Source organism: Triturus cristatus, chromosome 4_1 (genome assembly GCF_964204655.1).
Source record: "Triturus cristatus chromosome 4_1, aTriCri1.1, whole genome shotgun sequence".
In the NCBI taxonomy this organism is placed as follows: domain Eukaryota; kingdom Metazoa; phylum Chordata; class Amphibia; order Caudata; family Salamandridae; genus Triturus; species Triturus cristatus.
In genome coordinates this window covers 493,470,393-493,495,136 of record NC_140585.1, presented here as the reverse complement: position 1 = coordinate 493,495,136, position 24,744 = coordinate 493,470,393, and the positions used below count along the sequence as shown (strand labels likewise).

Below are 24,744 nucleotides of genomic sequence, written 5' to 3'. Positions count from 1 at the left end.
GCAGGTTGGATTCAATGAGGGTTCGTTGAGACGTCAACTACACTTTCTGCGAGACCCCGGTGAATTCCTGGAAGAAGAAGGCTCTGGATCGTACAACAGGATGAACCTGAAATTCTGGCCTGGTCGCGGTCGAGTTGGCTCGACTCTCGACTTTGGGTCTGCCAGCTTATGGAGCCTTTTCAGAAAGGTTCTACAAAGTTCTCCAAACTTCTGGAGGTGCTTCTTGAAGGTCTCCTCGTAGGTTCAAAGTTACCTAAAGACCAATCCACATTTCTGTAATTTCCTATATTCTCTGGGATGTCTGGACTACAATTCCCATAATGCACCTGGCCAAATCCTTAAAGGTCCACTGGAAACACTCCAGGATGGGGACTCTTGGTAGAGGTGACGAAGTTGGGATCTGAAAACCTATAGCTTGCAAGGAGTCCTCTCCTTAATCCTTCTTGACACAAGGTAAAGCCCCCAGGGCTGTAGTACCAAATTGTGCATCAGGTGCAGTAAGTCAGAGTGCAGGCCTTTGGGTGCAGATCTAGATTCCAGCAGGGCAGTCCTTCCCCTCCTCCTAGTTCCTGACAGCAGATCTGAGAGTCTTTGCAGTTCTCGCCTATTAATTTGGTGTTCTGGGGTGACAAGCAGGGGGCACCTCTGTCCAATTATATGCTGGGTGCCATCCAAAAGCATGGCAACTTTCTCCAAAGTGTGACATCTTCTTGTCCCACAAACCACTGCACTTTCAAAATCTAACATTGATTAATTCTATCCAGAGGAGTAGGGGCTTGCTAAACTAACCTGCAGTGTGGCTCATTTCCATTAGCTCTCCTCCTCCAGACCTCTGCAAATTCCTCTCCTAAGCCTGCCATCTGCCATCTAAGTCTGCCATCTGGCTTGTGGTATAGGATGAGGGGGTAGATAGGCCTGCCATTATTTTACTGTCCTCCTCTCTTACCCAGTTTGATTTACCCAGCCTGCCTGTATGGGCTATCCTATGCAGCTACGGAACTCTCTCCATCTGATAACCCCTGATCTATGCGGCCACATATCACTTCATCAAGGCAGCCTGGCTAAGCCTGTTAAGGCTGACCAATCAGCAGAGACTACTAGAAGGCTGAAGTTTGGCTTGCAGAAGAGAAAGTTCTATAACTGATTTTCTGGACTAGTTTTGATAACTTCAACAGTGGCAAGTTGTTTTATCATTGCCCATCATTTGAGTGTTTGATTAAAATGTTTAGCCCCATCCTGGCAATAGTTATAATTTAATAAAATATTGTCATGCTAGCCTACGGAGCTAAGTATCAACAGTGGGAAAAAAATGAATTGGTAGTTTTCCCCTCACTAGGGTTTATAAATTATCTTTTAAAAGGCCACTACATAGCACCCCACCCCTGGGAAACCTAGGGGAGACCTTACGGGTGACTAATATGTAAAAAAAGGTAATTATCACGTTTAGAGAGCCCATACTACCAAAGTCAAATTTGCATTGAATTTACTTTTAAAGACAGTCTGCAAAGCAAGGCTGCCTTTAAAGGCACTCAGCAGTGCACACATGCAACTGCAGGAAATCTGCTGGGTCTCTAAATGTCCATGCCCTATTATTAACTAGGGACTTATAGGTAGTTTGAATCCCCTGGCAGTATTATATACTTGTTACTTATAGGGTCTGTCTGTACCAATTGTGAGAATTTACTTTTAAAGGCAGCCTGCAAGACAGGGCTGCCTTTAAAGGCACTCAGCAGTGTACACATGCACCTGCAGGAAATCTGCCGGGCCTCTAAACCTCCATGCCCTATTATCTACTATGGACTTATGGGTAGATTAAATACCCCAGGCCCTATTATATACTAGGGGCTTACATTATATAATATAATAATTGCCAATGGTAAGTGTACCCAATTAAATTTACCTTTTTAATCATAGCACTGGCCCTGGGCCTGGTTAGCAGTGCCCAGGGCACAGACAGACTCAGTTACCACCTGGGCAAAATGCAGCCACGGTCCATGCAGGTAACAGCGGTGGGGTCGCGTGGGGGGGATTTCGAGGGAAAATTTGTTATTTATTTAATTTTCCCTCTGCATCGGCCCACAAAATCCCCCACTGCCCCACCGCTGTTACCTGCACAGACCGCGGCTGGCAAAATGATGACTTTCGAACACTGTTTCTAGACGTTGTGTCGCTTTGCATGACTCTGAGAAAACACGGCCTTGATAAATCAGCCCCTTTGTTTCTTAACTGCACTGTTGTTGGACTAATTGCTGCACATATACCTCAAGCATTTTATCTGAGGAAGATCTTGCTGCTTGTGCTAGCACTGATTCTCTGCACATAGTTAACATAATGTAACTCTGACTGCACACCTGGCTATCTTATTCTGCCACCCCAGTTCAGACATGGCCATATGCAAATCAGTCTGACCCTGTGCCTCATGGGAACAGTCCAGCCCGAACAAACCATGTCTGAACTGGGGTGGCAGAGTGGGCTAAAGAACGGTGATGGATTAAACCCAGATGAGTTGACTGGGGGTGAGTGCTTGCAATGTTCAACACTCCGTCCATCATTTCCTTTGGTTTTTGCTTTGTTCGCCATAAGTTGGCAGGGTATGCTCAGACGTGAGCCCCTTGCTCACTTTGCCACTGGATTCAAGCAAGCCTGGCTGAAGACGGCTGAAATGCCAGAAACCGGTCCTAGGAAGCTTGTTTCCGGTCCAGGGAAGACATGGCTTGGCAGTTCGGGCTGGACTGTTCCCATGAGGCACAGGGTCAGACTGATTTGCATATGGCCGTGTCTGAACTGGGGTGGCAGAGTGGGCTAAAGAACGGTGATGAATTAAACCCAGATCAGTTGACTGGGGGTGAGTGCTTGCAATGTTCAACACTCCGTCCATCATTTCCTTTGGATTTTGCTATCTTGTTGGTAGCCAGAAGATAATGGTTTTCATAATGAAGACAATACACTGCAGTGCATCTCAAGTAGTGTGTAAAGCGCAGTAGTAGTACTTTAAATTAAAAACATGTAAATTCCCCTTAGGCAGCCAGCTCTCTCCTAAAGGATAATATAAATTAAATGAACTTAGAAAGGGGAGTCGCACTGTTTATGGGAGCCTAGCCCCCCATGCATATATTTTGAAGTGCCTACTAAGTCATTTAAACCACAGCATTTTCAATAGTAGTTGCAGACCAGTCACTGAGTTTTTATTTGTAGTTCAGCAAATTATAAAATAACATTACAATCTTGTCATGTTTGCCTAAGTCATTGCTTATTCTTACTTAAACACTTTGGCAAATCACTACATTACCTAACACTATGTGTATGTTTAGTCCTGAAGGATTCCTTAAAATAATCTTTGGAAATGTATCCGAAAGACACATAAAACAGACCAATGCCTTTTCAATGTCTTTAATAAAAAAAAATGCAGCAATAACCTGTTGACTTTATTTTGTAGCATTGCTTGATAAGATTATTTTTCTGTAATTTCCACTGGTCCTTTCGGAACAATGGGCGATGCATGTCACCTGGTGTGGCAATGTGCACAGGAAACATAACCTTCACATGTAGACAGAGAGAAAACAAGGCACTCATAAAAATATGTACCGGTAAAAACACAAAGATTTCTTTATACATAAGCTCGGGGGAAGAAAAACTCTAATGAGAACTTAGAACTTTCCACATTAAAATTGGAGATAAGTGACAGGTTCTCGGCTAAAAAGTCCAGCTCCGTCCCGCTTGCCATACGTATATGAACCGACGTTGGTGGGAGAATAAATTGTTCCAATGTTGTTGCCGGATCTCACTAAGTAATCGGCCAGACGTTGCGTCACACACGTAGCAGTATTACATTTCCTTTTCTCCATCCGGCGGCTGGTGATTTAAAGAAAAAACAAAGCTGTAATGTTGGCCAAAGAGATATTTCTATTCGCCATGCCTCTTGTCAATTTAATAAGCATTAATGGATGAGTTCAGTTACTGGCAGCATCAATCTGCTAATGATCACGTTCCTTCCACCTACGTCGCCACGCTTTCAGCGTGCTTCTCTAAACTTTAATGACAGGAGCAGCATACAGTTCACAGAATCCTACCATCTGATATAATGATTAACATTAGTCACAAGCAGAGTCATTGTTCGCGAAAATCTGCAAAGAATGACTTTTATAAAGTGACAGTGGTGAATACACAATGTGCGTCAATGTGAACTCTGATTGTTGTCAATGCACTCGATTAAAGCAGCAGAGCTGGGAGTTATTCACGATTAACATAAAATAACTAAAGCGTGGTGAGCAATTTACGTAATAAAATAGGAAAGGACCAGGATGTGAAATTGCAGTTGCCAAAGTTAGCTGTTGAAAAGAGAGCCATAAAGGTTGAAACTGTCAATGTCGGGGGCTGGTGGCAGGCTCTGTTCTTTCACCTTCTTCGACATTGGCATCATCAGACAGTCTTTATGGAAGCAGGGGCGACACACACAGTGCTCACCGCCACCACCAGGATGATTAGATTAGGTTATTTCACGACCTTTTCAGGTCTTGCAGAATGGTCTTACTCTTTTTCAAGGGCGCTCATTTAAGCTGCTGCCAGTTTGCATGGGCAACATTAAACTTTGGGATCCCATTTCCTTGGCTGCCATCTCCGTAGAAGGAAAATGTAATTGTACAATCTACTCACAGCATCTGGTGCGTGGGGGATTGACTTGGCAACACCAATAATTAGCGATTGTGAGTCCCACAAGAATAAGTATCACTATAAACCAAGGAGAAGGATATGTCTGTGTTTGGGCTCGATGCAACCACATAGGAAGGGATGTGATTGATAGCAACGACGCCCCTTTTATTTTGCAGAAGAAGCTTTCAGGATGTTATGATCTCATGTTATGGCTTACCCTCTTAGAGGGGCGGCCATTTGTAGCCCCCTGGGTTCTGGCATCTAACCCCTCACCTAAAAATATACTCTAGCATTGAATTGTGTTTTAATGATACATGAATAAAACCTAATTATAGCATTTTTTGAGCAAAGGTGTCTATGCAAGAGCCCTCGTCTTCATCCCAGTGGCTAGCAAGACAGTGGACAAAGTAGGAAAGCCAAAAAAACGAAATACGAAGGAAATAAAGAGGAAAAGAACCTCAATAACAACAGTTGCCATTCTGTCGCCCCTTATGTTAGTGCCCTACCACTCATTTTCTCACTCCACCCACACTGTGGCCCTCACCCATAACTGTCTTCTTAAGGATGCAACTTAGGTGTCCTCCTATGGCCATGTGCAGACTGGTTTGGGATCCTGTAAGATTTTGGGAAGTTCAAAACTAGCCTTGAAGCGCCATTGCATTTCCTATTGTGCATATTACATTTGGTCATTTGCCTAGTTGTGGCTTCTTTATTTGCAGGTTGAGTGGTGGAGCTGTGCATATTGCAATATATCTAAATCTGCAATCCCAAATGTATTTTTTCATTTGATAAATGATTTAAAGATATACTCATGTAAAAGGTCTGAAAATTACCTGCACTCCCCCTTTTCTTGAAGGAGTTCCTTGACATTGCTGGTGAGAACTGTAGATTATAATGAACTGGCAGTTTTGGTAAGGAAACAAAATCAGTCATCTCTTGATCTCTACTCCATACCTCATCTCCAGCATTGTGTTCACTGGCAAAGACCAATAAGAATTACAAAGTCATGCAATGTCCCATAGGGATGTTTCCACTACTGCCCGATTTATCAACAGCCCCAGAGGCTCCCTGCAAACCTGCAAGCTTCAGCCTCATCTGTCAGGGTCCTTGCTTCTCTTATTCTAAGGACGACCTGGGTGCAAGTTGCCAATAAAGTCTGTCACTGTTTAATCAAGTACAACTACGGAGTTATCAGAAGGACTGGAGTCATCCCTCAAGTGCATGAGTGACTGACCTTCCTCCAAGCTTGTGATTGTAACTTCTTTGTTTAAGTGAATTCTAGACCAATGTGGAGCAGCCACCTATTGCATGTCCTCTTGTCCAGTAGTTCTTGTGTGACAGCCCTCAACTCTCACCTGCTCGAACTTGTCACATAGAGAACTAAAACTAAGATACACAGGTGTCTCAGTATTCAAAATGTTTCAAGTTGTTTGCCTCCCTGATATTTCTCTCCTTCAAATTGGGCTGTGCAGCTTTCCCCTCTATGTCTCTGGGCCTAGCATTGGGATCCCCAGGCTTCCTACCCACTTCAAGTATCCTTACTATTGCATACTATATGTCAGTTTCCACCTTCAGGACGATCCAAAGAATTCCCTAAGGCAACTGTAGATCTTGATGTTCTACTCTCCCTTTTGAAACCCCCACACCCTGATTTTCCCCCTCCTCAATCTGTTCTCCCGTTCTTCAGTCTAATCAGCAGTGAGTTGGTATGCTTTTCATGAATTTCGAGATGAATCACGGTTGTGTGCAGTGTCTTCATTACTTCTGAGTTGTTCATCAGCGATTTTGAGGCATTGGTTTATAAATTACATGTCTGCTATTACTTCTGAAATGTCACTGTTTGGATCTGCCTTGAGCATGCTTAAATTGTCCATAAGGGTTTACTCCAGATCTTGTCTCAGATATTGCTAGGCGCATCTTGAGCTCGTCTATAATGAATAAAGTGCAGCTTTTGACGCCATATCATTAGGCAGGACTTGAGGGGCATGGCAGCAGGGCCGGACTGGCCAAAGCGCGCACCGGGCATTCCCCAGGTGCGCCGCACGGGTGGGGGCCGGTTTTGGGCCCCTGGGGGCCGTTTTTGTTACAGAGCCGTTTTTGCAGCATAGCTCCAAAATCGGCCCTGTAACAAAATCGGCCGAAAACCGGCCCTGGCAAATAGGTCGGCGGCACCCCCAAATCCCCCTACCCCACCGCGAGGGAGGGGGAGGGGGCGGCCGACCACTTTGCCAGGGCCGGTTTTGGTTCCCAGTCCGGCCCTGCATGGCAGACATATTTTAAACCCACTTTGCACCACGACCCACGATCCAACCTCATCCACTGCAAAGTGGGCTGTAGCCCCCCTTTCACCGATGCCCTCACAGCACTAACCCACTTGGCTTCACCCTAGCCGGTTGTCCGGGTCGTGGGTGCGAACATCTGCCCTTATTGCCAACTAGTGAGGAGCCGTTCAAGTGAGACCTGGACCGGCATCTAGAGACTGCATTGGAGGCAGGTCCGGTGCTTCAGCTTGGACTGACTCAAGGTGCTGCTGCGGGGAGGGTACGTGTTGTCCCCGCAGCCCTCCTGGCTCTCAACTGCATCAGAGAGATGACTTGTCAATGCCATCCATTGGCTTTCTGCTATCTGCCACCAGGCGCAAGAACTGCTGGAGACACATGTGGAGGCCAGTGTGGCCCACCAGGCCTGTGTACTTTGCAGCGATCCCATCCCCCATTTTACCCTCTCTGGACTGGCATACCCCTCACCTCTGGACAGCCCTGCTTCCATACTGTACCCCTAACGTGGTCATCACTGCACCACCTGTGCGGCCACAGAGGTACCTGGGCACACTGAGCAGCCTAAGGATTGCACCAAGGAAGATCGGAGATCGTGCCACCAACTGCCTCCTTCTGCATTGGGAACCCCTCTGCCTACACCCTTGCAGTGCCAAACAGGGCCACAGTGAGAACTCTTCCAGGGGTCGAGGGGCCGGGCTGCCCTGCACCCTGTGCCTGCTTTTTCTCTCCTGTATCGTTGGCAGCCCCCATTTACAGCAAAGGGAGGCTGGGCCTGATATCTTGCTGGCCTGCCCGTAAACCCAGCTCACAACCACTCCTGAGACCTACCACTTTGGTGCCCTGAGGAAATTAAGCTGTCTGGCAACTGGGTGGGACATGTGCTCCCTCCCATCCCATCTGACTTCATAGACAGCATGATCACTGCCTGGACACTGATCCACATGTGCAGAGACTAGGGGCTGTACTCTCCGTGCCAGACTTGCCGCCCCCTGGTCCCCTCACCCTTGCCATTGGCATACTAAGGAGTGCATTGAATCCCCGGGCAAGGGGGCCCAGGGACTGATGGGCCGCCACTGAGGAGGGCCAGTGCTGGCCTTTTCTGGGCCTGAGGAACGGTAAAGGCCTGCCATCCTCACTACTGGCAGCCACCTCAACATCTTTGCTCTCACACTTGGAGAGGGGAGTATTGGTTACCTTGCCACAGAGACAGCCTATTATCCCATTTTGGACTCCATGAGATGCCCTCCCCATCCTGTTTTTGCCTAAATACACACTTGGGACCTAAGGCACAGTTTGCTACCCACACCATTATGACTGCTGGTGCGGGACCCCAGATATGGCCTGGGGCCAGTCGCGTCCTCGGTGGTTGATAATCCAGCATGCAGCAGCATACTTCCTCCTGTCTTCTTCCCCTGGCGGACCTCCACATCATTGATACGGCCCTCACACGAGAGCCACCTGTTTGCCTCATGAAGGTGATGGAGTGGCTGGGCAGAGGGAGAGTCCACTCATTGGGCCTCCAGGAACTCACACCCGATGTCCGGTACCGAGCAAGGGACACCAGAGATGAGAGATGCTCCCACCACAACAACCTCCGCATCATTAGATTACCCGAGGGGGCAGAGGGCCTGGACACAGTGACCTTTGTGAGGCATGGTTAGCACAAGTTGTCACGCCTGAGAAGCTGCCGACTCAATACATTGTGGAACACGCCCACGGACTCTGTGCATGACGCACGCCACCCGGGTAGCCTCCCTGACCAGTAGTGGAAAGACTTATGAACTTCAGAGACAAAGAGACCATACAACGGGCAGGCCATACCGCAGCGCCGCTACTACACGATAGCTCAAGGATCTTCCTATTTCCCGGTTACACACTAGGGGGCATTTTTACATGAAAACTGTGTCGTGCAGTGCTGCACCAAGCTGCATAGTTTTCGAAATGAAGGAATGCACTGGGTTACCAACAATATGGCGCATCCCTGTGCTCACCCTTGCACCAGCGCACAAAATTCTGCCTCGAGCCAACGTAAGGGCACCCTTGCACCATGATGAAAGGGTGCCTGTGTTACAGGGATGATTGTGTTTGTGCAGGATGGGACACCTTTCTGCACAAGCACAATCATTAATGGCATTTTGCTCCTTCTATGTGTGCTGAATGCAGCACACATAGAAGGAGCAATAAACGAGGAGAAATAAGAGTTTTTCTCCTCATTGCACCACATCAATGCCCCTGTTGAAGGGCATTAGTTTTTGGTGCTGCCTTAGATTCAGAGGTCCTACTAAGTCTGGAGCTGCAACACTCATTGCACGACCCTTTGTTGCAGAAAACTGCATCGCAAAGGGCCATACTTGCATGGCTGTGTTAAGCCACACAAAGTGATTTAGCGATGCCTTGTAAATATGGTGCTAGCATAGAGTGCCACAAGAGCGTCAAATAAGGGACGCTCAGGTGGCACTTGTAAACATGCCCTCAGCAGGTCAGCGCCACCGGTCATCCTTTCTAGGAGTTAAAAAGAGACTGTGACATGCAGGACATACCTACTCATTGCTGTTCGCAGCTAAACTGAAGGTATTGGTGAACCAGATTAGTTATTTCTTCATGGAGCCGTAGATGCCTGGGACTGGGTACAACAGCGCCACTACGAGTCTTTGACTCCGACCACTCCGACACAGCATACTGGACTGACTAGACATGGTGTGCAAAACAGATGCCAGGCTCAGGTAGTTAGGGGAACTCAAGTAGGGGGTGCACCCTCCCCAGCAGATGCCTGTACGGAACAGATTCAGGCACTGTGAACAGTAAACAACCTAGCATCAGAGTGATGCTCCCACACCACAGCTTGCTGACAACTACCTTTTGGAAATAGGCTCTAGCGCCTCATCAAGTAGTGCCCCCTCAGTTATTCTGCATGTTGTCACCCTGCAGACCCTGATACACTGGTTTAAGGATTACAGACTAATTGCGTGAGGCCAGACGTATGTCCAAGGTAGAAAGCTCCTGTGGTCCCCCTTGTCAGTGCCCCGCTGCAATTTATATCTGCTCTGGTACTTCACAGAGCAGCAATGGGTCACTGAGCCATTCCCATGGTCCACCCATGCATCACATGCCTGATAACTGGCCGATGCAAGATCAGAATCTACTGGTCTCCCCTCGACAATCTCCCTGGTTGGAGCTTCTTGTTAGGCCTCATTTCCCAGAGTTCCACATCAATGCGTCTGTTTGTTATGTGTTTGAGAAATCGCAATTCTTTCGGCTGCCGTGGGAGGGGAGTTGAGGGTGCTGTTACACAAGTTAAACAGTTCATACAAAGTGACACCCACCAACCTTAGGCCTAACCTGCCTCCTTTACTACCACTGTGAGGTGCCAAGATCCCCCACATCTCCCTTATGGCTCCTCTCTCTTCCTCCCTTCCGCAATAAACCTGGATTCAAGTGGTCATGACTATGCTGCAGATAATCACATGGAAAAGTTCGCGGTATGGGGACAGCATACAAGCGACACGCTATTCAGCAATGCATTAGGTGGTGCAATGCACAGATTGCATTCCTCCAAGAAACACACATAGGGGGAGGGGAAGATACCCAGCTACAGAAGCACTGACATGGACAAGGCTACTGCACTTCCTTTTCAGAGTTCACCCGCGGCACCCTTATATGGGTCCGACATGCCACCGCCTTTCGCTGTCTTGCCATCGTAATAGACCCGGAAGGGTATTATGGCCGACCCCTCTTTTTAGGCAACATCTATGCACCAAATACAGCGCAACATGCCATCCTGGATCGCCTCTTTGTCATTCTCAATAGAGGAAACGTTTTTGAAAATAGAAACGGATGACTGCATCATATGAGTGACAATAGATCTGGAAGATCGGATTTGGATCGTCAACAAACTTGGATTTGAATTTCTAACAAAGCGGATATCTTCTTTGAGAGCCTTGTGGGATGGCATTATCACCACAATAGAAACAGATCTGGACAAGTTATATTGGAGCCTGTAAAAATTTGTGGGACTACTTTCCCAGTGTGGCAACAAAACATGTATTGGCTGGCGAAGAACTTTTTTGAATAAAAGATAAAAAGAGGAAAGAATAAAGAAAGGAAGAATTTGACTACTGTGTTTCTGAATTGCGTGTACTATCACATATTACTGTGTGTTATTCTAAAACTTGAAGATGTGTGCTGGGTTCTGTAATTACATTCTCAATGGATGGGCCCACATGCTATGGATCATCACACAGAACTTTAACACACCTAGACTGATCATACCCCTCATTGCTCACTTCTCCAGTGACAGCAGCTGCATCAGGCCTCACTCAATGGCTCACACACTGGTCCCTGTTAGATAACTGGTGAACCCTGCACCCTGACACAAGAGACTAATCCTACTACTCGACCCCACATGATTTTTGTGTGCACCCTGGACAAATTCTTTGTCACCCGACCATCCACTCCCAAATCACCAATTTGGAGTATTTAGTGAAAACCTTCTTAGACCACAACCCACACCAGATGCACCTTGACTGGAGCACACTTCACCTGCCCCTTCCCACGTGTCGCTTACAACCGGCTGTGTTAGAAGATACTACATTCTGTGACATGACTCGAGAGATGGTTCCCCACTACCTGGAAGGGAACCGGGGCACAGCCACTACTAGGTCCATAAAACGGTAGGCACTAAAATGTGTATTCTGCAGTCACTGTATCAATGCGGTAGTAGGCATGAGAGTGAATCTCCATAAAGATTTAACCCATCTGGAGACATCATTGGGCAACCTGTAAGGAAAAACGTGCAAAGCCCCTACTGCCTGATATTCACTGGAGGTGCCCAGAGAATGCCATTCTCGATTAATGGAACAACTTCGATAGATGGATTCCAGGGCTTTGCAGGCAAAAATGCAAGCAGAAGGCGATAAATCCAGCCACCTGCTGACATGGCTACTGTGCAGCACACCACAAATTGCCCTTATCAACATGGTTCGGCAGTTACCAACTTGCCTAGTTGCCAGCCAATCAGACATTCATGCAGCATTCCCTGCCCACTACCAATGCCAATATGATCCTCTCCCTGTCAATTGCAAGACCCACCTACTGGACTTCCTTGGAGGAATCACACTGCTGACTGTTGATCAAGTGGTCCAAGAGGACCTCAATACACCCACCATGGAACAGGAGATTCAGGGAGCCATTCAAGGGTCCACCACATGTAAGACCCCCGGCTTAGACGGAACCCCAGTTCAGTTCTTCAAGGCCTACGAGGCTCTCCTGGTTCCCAAGTTGCTTGAACTCTACCAAAGAGCTCTGGCAGAGAACTACCTCCTACTGATACTGTGAGTCCCCAATTGTCTTGCTATTAAAACCTGATAAGACTCTATTGAGATGAAGTCATACTGCCCGCTACCCATTCCATGCTGGGAACTGACTCTAAAAAAATAAGATTACTGCGAGGTGCCTCCTTGGATGCCTTCCCTCACTGGTCCATAAAGATCAAAATGAATTAATTTCCAGCCAATCAACCACCATAAATATATGTAGGCTTCACTGAGTGATGGAACTAGCATGTGCCACTGGTCCTATGCTGCATGCCTAGTGCTGGAGCTAGAGAAAGCGTTCAACACTGTAGACTGGGAGTCCATGTTTGCGACACTGTCAAAATTGGGGATTGCGGGCTGACTCTTGCGACTTATCTGACTTTCCTACACAAGCCCTGTGGCCCGAGTGAAGACGGGACACTGCATCTCAGAGCCCATAAACAGAGGAACATGACATGGGTGCCCTTTGTCTCCGCTCCTGTTTGCCCTTGTGATGGAGCCACTGGCCCAGTAGCTGTGGTAGCAGTGGGGGCATGGGATATCCCCATGGGTGACGAGATGCATACCGTCTCATTCTACTTGGACGACATGCTTATTTATAATCAAGACATCCGGCATGGAATAGCGGAGATCAGGGATATCCTGTAAGAGTTCTGCACAGTATCAGGTTAGGGAGTAAATTGGGCTAAGTCATGTCTGTTTTTCATCAGCAAAGCCTGTCCACCGTTGCTCATGATGGTGAATACACATCCTCTATGATGGAAAGTTCACAGGACCTCATTTATGGCAATCTTACTGTTCAAGGTCGAGTGCCCCTATCCATATAGTGATGCTCACAAGCCTACTATATTTTTCCAGGGGTGTGCAGTAAACTCCGCTCCACCGGAGCAGTTTGCAGAGTTGTTGGCACTCATCTTTCTGCTTGGAGTGCATAGTTCACCCAAAAATCTCCACCAACCACAGGCGGAGTGTAGTTTACTCGCGCACTCAACCAAAAGTAGATCCCCTCAATTTAAATCCTATGTCTGGTGAATGTATCCATGGTTCAGCTTAAAACAACATTCTGAGCATGCACAAAGAAGAGACACTTCCCTTTTAAACATGCTCCAGGTGATACCACTGCCGCATTCTTCCAGCGAGCATTTCATTTCCGACTTCCGAGAGGGTACAGACTCATGCTCTCTGGTTCTGTGAGCTCTCTGGCCTGTGAGCTCTCTGGCCTGTCCCATCTCACTGTGCATGCCCACTGTGAGAGGTAAAAGCAAAGGGTACGGGTATTGGGCCTCCCTTCTGTTCTGCCCGGTAGCTGGGTGCGCTCCTGGCCCTCAGACAAGTTACCCTAGCAACAACGTCACGCCGGGCCTTGTGTGTAGCTTATGGTTGCTGCTATGTACACTTCTCCCGAGGAGGAGATTCAGCTGTTCTGGAGGGAGGGAGGTGCAGTCCCCGGTGTGACTCAGTGACCTCGGACTCTGCGAGGAGGCCCTGCATTCCGCGTCCCAATCTCATCGACCTTCAGCCAACTCAGAGGCAGCATTGAGGCAGGGCTGTGCTCCACTGCAGGTACGTGCTTCCTGTGATTCCTGAACCCCGAGACCCTCCGACTTTACTGTGCTGAGTACTCTCTAGTCTTCTTTAAATTAACAATGCCCACTACTGCCTTGCTGAGCCTGTAACCTTAGAAAATAAAAGGAGGCGCCATGTAGTTATTGTAAAGTTTAAAGTGAACCAAGAGAGTTAAAAATGCCATGGTAACTTTAACTAAGTGGACAATTAAATGAAAAGGACAAACTCCGCCTGTTAGGAGGACAGGTTAGGGTTGGTGTACATGATCAGTTGTTACTGGTTCATCGGCTGGTGACATATTGTGCCTGTTTGACTTTGTTTATACCCTCACAATTCCCTAGACATACTTGATTAGCCAATGTACATTGATGTGTAGGCACACCATTTCATTTTTGGGTTTGTTTGTGTTCTATTTCAATTAATGGTACGAGTCTACTCCAGTTAACTTCCCGCACTTTGGTGATATACTGATCTTGCCTCCCAAGAGGATTATACATGTGTCTTTACCAGCATTATCTAGGGGAATCACTGAGCGTGGTAGTTAGATCTTCTTTCAATGTTGAGCATTGAACCTCCCAGTACCAGCACCTGTCTGTGACACTAAGTAATATTTAGCGGTGTGCTATGCCTAGGACTGGCAGGTGCAATTATCCCTATGACTCCACCAGCACACAGAAGTCCACAGAATTTCACAGAGTTTTACAGTAACTCCATGAGCTCCGCCCAGTCCTAATTTTTCTCACAACTTCCCAGTACACATACCCCGCAGCACTTTCCTTACATTACATAGCATGTCAGGAAGCTTCCTCAGGAACAAGAGCCGGCGTTGTGTTGCATTACACAAACTTCAGCTCTCAGTCGAAAAAGGTTGACTAAGTGCCCCTAACTTCGAGCACTATTACGTGGCAGCGCAATTGCAATGGCTATCCCGATGGCTACCGGGCCGACTCATGGAAGAACTAGGACCTCCCACACCAGACCGAGCACATCACATAGTGCGAGAGGCATTCCTGCTACAGGCGGGGTCGGACTGGCCGTGGTGGGCACAGGCATTTCCCCGGTGAGCCGCCAGGGTGGGGGGCAGTTTTGTGCCCTTGGGAGGCAGTTTCTCTGTTACCGGGGGCCGGAAAATCGGCCCCCTGTAACAAAATCGGCCAAAACTTGCCTTACCAAATACCTCAGCCGCACCCCCTCCACTCCCCTAGGAGCAGGCCGAGCAGTTTGCCAGGGCCAGTTTTGGTTCCCAGTCCGGCCCTCGCCACAGGGTAAAACGCCTAGACAGTTCAACAACCTCCTCCATATAGCACACACCAGCTACCATCTGAGTTTGCAATGATGCCAGCCCTCACACAATACAGCCAGGTGTCTGTATTAGCCCCATGCTCCCCTTTAAGGACTTGATAGGGAGAGAATCTCTCAAAACGTGAGAAACCGCTGGGGTTGATACCCTTGGTGCACTGTTATAAAGCAATGAGCTAATACCCTTGTCACAGTTACAGGCAACCTACAATGTACCTATGGGCCAATACCTTTCATATAACACTCTGCTGCCCGAAATGCAGAGACTCTGGCAGATAGCTGACACAGAACCAGAATTGCATCTCAGTCTCTGCCACTTACTAGTATGTGAAGGTCAGGCTCACAGTGAACAGGAAGTGGAGGCTGTCCGCCTGAGACATTTTGGGCTAGATGTACGACCCATTTGCGCATGTAATCCCTATTTATCGAGTCGCAATTTTTTTGCTACTCGCTAAATGGAAATTGCGAGTTGCTATTATGAAGGGGCGTCCTGTCCAAATAGTGAGTCAGCAGCCTATGTAAGAATGGTTTGCGACCGTAATTGCGGTTGCAAAACACTAGCAATTTACTGCCCTCTTCAAGCAAGGTATGATGGCCTGCTGGCCCTCCCAGGTATGGTGGCCCAGCAGGCCACCATACCTGGGAGGGCCAGCTATTCCTAATGGGGTCGCAAATTGCGAGTGCCTCATTAATATGCATGAGGCATGCAGTTTGCGACCCCATTAGGAATCGCTAACAGTGTCTCAGACACTGTTGTACATGTCATTTAGCGACTCGCAATTGAGCGCAATTTGAGACTCGCTAAATGACATGGTCGTACATCTTGCCCTTGGTGAGTGAGAATGACAGTTCATTCAGAGGAATGGATTTCAATGAGTTGAGTTTTTAATCATGAGTACCAAGAGACCCCCAGAGGTGACCCTAGACCCTTTTACCCCCTGTGGCAGCAAACCTTCAGGCAAAATTAGGAGTATGTCGCACTACCTTTTATTGTTCTCACACTTGGACAACAGCATTCCAGTTTGAACTCAAACTGAAGGCTTCACCGGTTCGAGCCGGCAACAGCGTCTCGTCCACAGAGTGAGTCCTCTTTTATTATCAATTTACCTCGAGTGAATTACCTCGCTGCAGCTATATTGTGACCGCTTCTCTTGCCAAACATATTTTATACACAAAACACAACGCTCGTTATTTTCACATGGAACGACCTGGTCACAGGAGCCCCTTCTTTCAGCAGTCTATTACGACATGCTATTTCCTTCTTCAAACACGAACCAGCAGACAAATTCAACACGTTGTTACTAATGGTTCAAATAAAGTCACGAAGCAAGCTATCAATACTGTGTCTCTTCAGACCACTTTCAACATTCAGGTGGAGAGATGCAGACAGGAGCACCGCGAAGGACAGTTCAAAGCTAAGTAAGTGCATTTGGCAGTATGTACATAACGAATCCCTTTGGGGCCTTAGTTTTTAATTGAAAAGCATATATTCTCCTTTTTTTGCGTTACTCAATCTATTCTCCCCCCCTCATCTTAAACCTCAGTCCTTAAATCCTCCACAACATGCTGCATTTGAAATGCCTACCTGAGGTAAATAACCTTTTTTGTTTCTTATTGTGTGTCAGATGAGAATCCTCTCTTCTGTGTAGTTTTTTCCTGTTAAAATATACTGACATAGCCCAGTATCACATCATGAACTTATTCTGAAAACTGCTGGAGAGAGTGTGATGCTCTCCCCGACAGCTCCTCATGCGCGACTGCCAAGAGCAAACGCAGGGTAGTGTCCTTGACCCCCTAGCTATTAGTCTTGTTTCCCTTTTTTTTAACTAGTTGTCTATCTTCAGTAAATACCTTATTTAACATATAATTAGAGAGAGCGCTACGCTTTGCCTCACAGTCACAGCAAATTTGCCAAGAGTGTGCGCAAGCCCGTGTTCTTGACCTCCTGGCTACTTCTCCCTTTTCCCCCCCACTAATACATACTTGTAATAAATCACTACACTGTCACCAATGACACGGCTACTTACACTTTTCTTAGTGTCACACTGGGTGAATAGGGAACCAGCCATATAAGTACTACTTCTAATTCCCTTTCTTTCTCTCTCAGTATAGGCCAAAAGATGGAACCTATTATAGGCTATAACCATGTTCCTTCTTGAGCATGGTGTGCTTATTGATGAAGACGGACGGACACTCTGGAAAGCCGTAAAGTGTAAGGCCTCCATATGCTTGGTCTTGGCGAAGGCCATACACCCGAAAGGGTTGTTCCAGGTTGAAACATGTCGACCTGATCACTAGGGGTCATGGATCAGTGACTCATCCACTCAACACCGCTTTGTTTTTAGTTTTATTCCTATTCTATTTTTTCTTCCCTCAATAAAGATTTACCTACAGGATAGAAGATAATTTTAAGTCACCTATGTCGACATCCAGACAGTCTCCCTTTTGGTGGAGGTTTTGATGTCACCTGGAGAACTGTACACTCAAGTACCAGACTGAATGGATCTCTACTTCTTCCTCCCTCTATTTATTTGGTCCGCACTGACCCTAAACTCTACATGCTGTCTTCTCTGGTTCCTGGTATTTTTTTTGTTTCAAGTGGTTGCTTTTAAAATGACAGCAGGCACCACAGTAGTGCACACTTCAGTGCAAGAAATCCACTGGGCCTCTAAACTTCACTGCCCTATTAGATGCTAGGGGCTTGTGGGTAGTTGGGCTCCCCCTTGCCTTATTATATACTACGAACTTTCAGGTGTCTGTCATTGCCAATTGTAATTATACCAAATTACCATGTACTTTTTACACAGAGCCTGGTTCTGGTTAGAAGAGCACAGGGCACAGTCAGTCAGACAACCAGTACCTAGTTGTCAAAATGGGGGCACACTGCAACCAGTTCCTGTTTTATCACACTCTTAGCCCTACTCATTCCAGTGATTGTGAATCATACACTATTCCAGGATAGTCTGACCGTCAGTCTGGCCTGGGTATGCCAGGAAAAAGTCAGCAATTGTTAGCCATTTTTTGCTATCCAACTGGCATGAGTAGGGCTTAAATTGCCATCTTTCTTTGAGGATTTTCTGCATCCTGTAGGGATTCGCCTCATGAGCTCATGAGTAATAACTGGGACAAGTAGGAGAGAGAGTAATGAAGGTGACTGGTAGATAAAGTGGGCATTTCCCCAACGGTCAATGAATGATTCTTAATTTGAGAAGAGAACGTTTGGCTGCCTGTAAACCAGTTACTGAAACCCCCAACATTGTGTAACTTGATTAATTTAATTTAATTGTGGGTTTATATAGCGCTAGAATCGACTCCCAGAGGAGTATCTCCGCACTTCGACCGCTGGGGAACCCGTCCTGGCTCACCCTGAGAGATGGTCCCTAATGGGTATCTCTAAGGTGCGACCAAGCATCCCCGGCGGTCTGGGGGGGCCGTTGTGAAGATGAGGCAAGCTAATGCCCAGAGTTGCCGAGTGTGGTCCCTGACTGGAGTAGGCACCGAGGCGAGAATTATCGAGCCCGCTGACCCTGGTCCACGACCCTGCCGTGTCGGGAATCGAACCCTGGTCCCGGGCCGTCCTCTGCTTACGGGTGTGCCGCCTCTAACCAGTGAGCCACACCTCTCCTCCTAACCAGTGAGCCACACCTCTCCTCCTAACCAGTGAGCCACACCTCTTGAGTAGCACTTTCCTTTTTAGTAAGAGATCAAATGTGAAAATACTACTCGTCATTGCAAAAAGGACTGTATAATAAATATGCTATGCATCAACTCTTTCAGTCTGGCTAATAAATTTACCTTCAAATTTTGAAAAGGATGCAAGAAAATTGCATGTCACATTACGTTACAGTAACTATATGACAGCCATTATTACGTAAAATTCGCACACATTGTGCATGACTTCCACAGTAAAAACTTAAATAAATATAGCTGAGAGCAAAATGGACACGATGCTTTCAAACAATGCACCGCTACTTAATAGTAAAAATACATTTATTTCAGGAATGAAACCAAGACCACTTGCTATAGTGTGTCATATCACTGGTATGACTACACAGAATTAGGTAGCAAAGATAGGGACTCAAACATAGTATCTTACATAGGTCCATTGAATTAGAACTTGACAAAATGAACATAAAACAGTAGGTTGTAAAGGCGTAGCGTAAGCCCCAGCAAGCCCTGCAGTCCAGGGGGGTCCCTGAACTCTCCAGGGGGCATCCAACCCTTCAAGATGTCCCATTTAGCCCAAGGTCAATGAATACCTGTATGATATGGGAGACTCAGTGGCTCCTCATCACATCTATGGGGTGGGGGCCATCATTTTGTGTTAAGCCACTGGCTGGTTGCTTAAATATTTTAAACAGATGTTAGGGCAATGCAAATGCTTCAGATAACAGGGTCATTTTATTTGTCAATGACATCATCTGAGAATGTTGACTGTCCAGATCTACAATTATGAAGCCAGAAGATACCAAGAAATACTTATTTCAAAAATGCACCTAATGTGCACTGTGATGTCTCTAATTTTCTACCTCCTGCACCCTACTACTTTCTACCTGTGGTCTATAACTCTCTGAAAATCATAATCAATGCCTGATCTGAATAAGATTAGAGCTTTGTAACAATGGGTATTTTTGTTTTGATTCCTCAGAGGAAACACAACCTGTGACTCGAAAACCCTATCTGTACTCCAGGGCTAGTAGTCTGATTGCATCTCACCAGCCATCTATTCTTTGCACCGCATGCCACAGGTGCAAGTTTTAAGGCCTGATTACGAGTTGAGGAGAGATGCATTCCCGGGTTGAATTTCACTTCACTTATTATAGGTTGACTGGTGTTTCAGCTAAAAATCCAGCTGATAAAATTGCTTTGGGAATGAGCTGTCTTGCAGCCTGGCCCAGGTCCCCATCCAAGTCTTCAGTCAAGGCACGGGGAGAACACATAAGGCTACCATCTACCTGGCAACATCGTCCCCTTGCCTCACCCACTGTCCTCACTAGCCTCAATCACCCATATTCTGTATGGACTGCCTCTCAGATATTTACCAACTGCTCAGAACAGGTGGTAAATGTCTCCATTAAATCCAATAGAATTGATAAATCAGTGAGGATTTCTGACTGGTAAATCTGGGTCTGCACAGTTATAAGCCATCCCAACGTGTTTAACTCATAATAGACAGCTATATCTATGGGAATACTGGGTAGTAATGGAAATTCCAGCCAGTCAGATTTTCTGTACATACTTTTGGCCTTACTTGTTTCCATAACTGTTGACTCATTGATTAGATTAAATGTGATTGTACCCACAGATTTACTTTTGATAAAGGCTACAAAATAAATCTGGTGTTATCAAGGAACCACATCAGAGTAACATTCAGAAAATCAGTTTTGTAAATCCTGAACAACATCCATTGATCCTTACATCAGCTGGCAAAGAATCCTTGCACTAAAAAATAACCATGTTAAGAAGGCCTTGACAAGAGTTGCCTTTTAATCCCTAAGAAATTCACCTCTCTATAAGCTAATGTGTCTGCAAACTACATCACTGGCTTCATCGGCCCCTCGCCATAGGCTCCAACAATTAAATTTTCCTCTGCACCCTCAACTTCCATCTCGACCACCACAATGACATCAACCCTATCAACCTCCTCAACAGCGTGAACAACATCAGGCTCACTCAACTCACCCAAGACCTCACACACACCACAGGCCACATGCTAGACCCATCTTCACCTCCAGTGACTGCATCAGGTACAGCCACAACATTGAACTCACCTGCACTGACCACCCCATCGTCCATTTCAACATCACCAGTTAACAGACCCCCAACCCCAGTCTGCTAAATCCTCCCCACTGCAGCTTGAGCAAAGTCTCAAAGGACACATGGATCAATGCCCTTAACACCACCCGCCCCATCTCCTCCAACAACTTAGACCACAGCATCAGAAACTTCAACAATTGGATCACCAACCGCGCCGACAATGTTGCTCCCATCTGCAACAACCTCATAGAAGGTGCACCGAGTAGGCTAGCTGGTACACTAAAGACTTCAAATCTGCTAAACAACATTGTAAACAACTGGAAAGGAGATGTTGCACCAGCAAGGACACGAACACCTTCAAGACAGCCTTCAACCTCTACCACAGACAGTTGAGAGGATCAAAGAAAATGGCCTTAGCCTCACATATCGAATCAATCTTCAAAAACAGCAAAGAATTCTTCAAGGTTGTCAAATAATTCTCCAACCACTCAGCTGCAACAACAACATTGCCTCCCTAACAGGAACTCTGTGACAACCTTGCAAACTTCTTCCACAACAAAACTGCCATCATCTACAGAAACTTCAAGGACCAGCCCAAACCACCAAATGCTTCAAGCAACACAACGACACTGCTACCATCACAGGCATCTGATTAACTAAATGGATCCAGCTCGCCCCACAGGACACTGCCTCCATCATGAACTACTCAGGGGCTCAAACTGACCCATACCGTCACCACATCTTCAGCCTAGGTGAAGCCAGAATCAGTCACGTACTCACCACCTTGTTTAAAACTTAAATTGCCATGGCTACCTTCCCCGAGGAATGGAAACACACAGAAGTCAACGCCCCACTAAAAAAACCATCGGCATACCCCAGTGAACTCAACAACTCATGACCTATCTCTCTGCTCCCGTTCCCGGACAAAGTATTAGAAAAAGCCATCAACCAACAGCTCTCCTCACATAAGGAAGGGAACCTCCTCCTCGACTCCTGCCAATTTGAATCCCACCATACACCGAGACAGCCCTCATTGCAGCTACCGATGTCATCCAAGCCCTACTCGACCGATGACAGACTGCTGGCTCTGATCCTCCTAGACCTCTTGACAGCCTTCAATATGATCTCCCACCGCACACTCATCACAAGGCTGCACAATATAGATCCAAAGAGCAGCTCTCAGATGGATCACCCTTTTCTTCACCAGGAGAACGCAAAAAAGTCTGCCTTCCCCACTTCACTTCCAAACCCAAAGAAATCATCTGTGGAGTACCCCAAGGATCCTCGCTTAGCCCCACCCTCTTCAACACTCACACGACAACTCTGGCCAGCATCGCAGAAACCCTTGGACTCAACATCATATCCTACGCTAACGACACACAACTCATCCTCTCCCTCTCCGAGGACACCACTAACCTAGGACCAACTTCCACAACTGTATGACAGGCGTCACCAACTGGATGAAGCACAACTGCCTGAAGCTCAACTCGGACAAGACAGAGGTAATGATTTTCAGAAACAAAAGCTCCCCATGGGACGCATCCTGGTGGCCCTCAGAACTCTGACCTATTAAAAAATAGGGGAGGAAGTACTATCTCAACAATTTTATTATGATGTCTCCTCAGGCCTACCAGGGACTGCAGTGGTTTATCCTATGGAGTATATAGGGTAGACCGAGCCGCAGGTAACAATACCAGCTGTATATATGAACGCTTATTGTCTATCATACAACCCATTCTGTATATACTTGTAGATAGAATTTTTTAGGTCCTGACGAATCACTTGAGCACACCTCAGTTATAGTGAGAAACATGTTGACCATGACGAGGCAGTGTAGATGACCCAGAACATAGACCTGAGTTACTAACACTTTACCTCATATTTTTAATTAGGTGAGGAGACATCATAATAAAATTGTTGAGATAGTACTTCCTCCCCTATTTTTTAATATTCATCTACATTATCATCGAGCCCCACATTTCCATTTGAACTATCGGCTATCTTGGATATAAAAGATCTCCACAAGAGTGCTCTCTAAACAAGAGCCCGTCGGGTATTGCACCAGCCGACTCGACGTAGGAGCAGCCCGATGATGTTACATTACATCCTGAAGGGTATGTGATTCACAATATCCTGATGGCTGTGTGAGGGCTCCAATATCCATAACAGACTTCTCTTTACATGGTACGTCCTCTTCCCATCTCCCCTAGGAACAGCTTTGTCACTTTCATATTCCATATTTACAAGCCCCTTGAGCCGCTGATACGTCACTTTTTCCCATGTTAAAATGTATGCATCGACAGCGCAAAGAGCTTGTAAGCCCATGTGTTGAGAAACATTTAACATGTTATATGGCAGAAACTATCTGACCACACTCCTGAAGTAGTCTTGAGTGAAAGGACCTTTTCAAAGTACATGTTTAAGCTGAGGTTTTTTACCATAAGCTTTTGCTTGATACAGTGGATAAAAGGATAGATTCTCCTGTAAAGATAGAGGGGCAGATTTATGTTGCACTTGCGCCACTTTTGCGCCGCCGTTGCGTCACTTTTGTGCGGGATATTTACAACGTGACGCATCTGGGAGATGCGTCACGTTGTAAAGCCCTGCGCCACATGTAGGCGTTCCAGGGCAGGTGGGGGCGTTCCGGCGCAGGAACGCCTCCTAAAAGTGGCTGAGTGAAATCTACAAGATTTCACTCAGTCACTTTTAGGCCCATGCTGCGTCAAAACCCTGCGCCTGCTTGAAGCAGGCGTAAGGATTGACGCAGCATTGTACAGATAGGGCCCCCCAGAACATTGCTGGAGCTGCGTCGCGCTTGCGACGCAACTCCAGCAATGCGCCACTTTTACGGCACAGATGCGTCACGCATCTGTGCCGTTTTTGCCCCATGGTGCGCCGCATTATAAATGCGGCGCATCCATGGTGGCGCAGCTGTGGCGCATAATAATTGGCGCATCCCTGCTGATATGCAGGGATGCGCCAGTTAACATAAATCTGCCCCTTAGTTCTAACATATTTGGAGCCAATAACTAGAGCTTATTTTGAGCAGAGTGAGACTAGTTTACGTCATACATTAATGTTTAGCAGATATTTAGGGTGCTTTCCATTAGAGCATTGATACTCAAAGTACGGCCCAGGGGCCACTTACGGCCCTCTTGACCTTTACAAATGCCCCCCCCCCCCCCGGTAAACAGCAGCAAGAACTGCTGTTTACTTGCTGAACACTGATATTCAGTTAAAATCTTTTAACTAAACGGGCAAGCATTTCTTTGCAGGTTAAAATAAGTTATGAAGTACCTACGGTGGTGTCCCGCACCTCTTAACATTAGTTAAGCTGCAAATAAAGGCTTTCCCGTTTCTTTAACATTTTTAGTCCTCCTTACACAATATCTGAATCATCCAGACACCTTACCGCCACCCTGCCGGCATCAGTGCAGCCCTCGGTGACACCGCAGACTATACTTTATGGCCCCCGGACAAATGTGTGTGAGTACCCATGCATTAGGGTGTTCCTCACTTGTCTTACTTGCATTCACTTCCGCTGCGATTTGAGATTTAATTAGCCTGACCACCAGGCGAATGTGCTCCTTCATCACACAAACTAAGGGGCACATTTATTAAAGGTCATGCAAATGGGGGAGAGGTGAATAGCACTATGTCTACTATGATATGACGCTCTTTGTCTCTCTACCCAAGCTGGTGCAATTGTGGCTGCCTAGCATCAACATAGGCACCCTTGCACAATGGTGCGAGGGAGCTTGGGTTACAAGCACAATCCTAAGAGGAAATGTTCTCTTTCTATGTATGATGCAGAATGCATCAAGCATTGAAAGAAAATGTAACAGAGAGAAATAAACATATTTCTCCTCGTTACGCCATGA

The 24,744-nt window shown here is 46.6% G+C and overlaps 1 protein-coding gene across 1 annotated transcript in view; it reads right to left on the bottom strand.

Moving 5' to 3' along the window:
• Window positions 1-3,307: 3,307 nt before the first annotated feature.
• Window positions 3,308-24,744, bottom strand: part of IAPP (islet amyloid polypeptide) — a 49,915-nt gene continuing 28,478 nt past the window's right edge. The window contains exon 4 of the mRNA XM_085650574.1: window positions 3,308-3,852. Within this exon, the coding sequence (XP_085506700.1) occupies window positions 3,663-3,852 (190 nt within the window). The 3' untranslated portion in view covers window positions 3,308-3,662. The remainder of the gene's footprint in view (window positions 3,853-24,744) is intronic.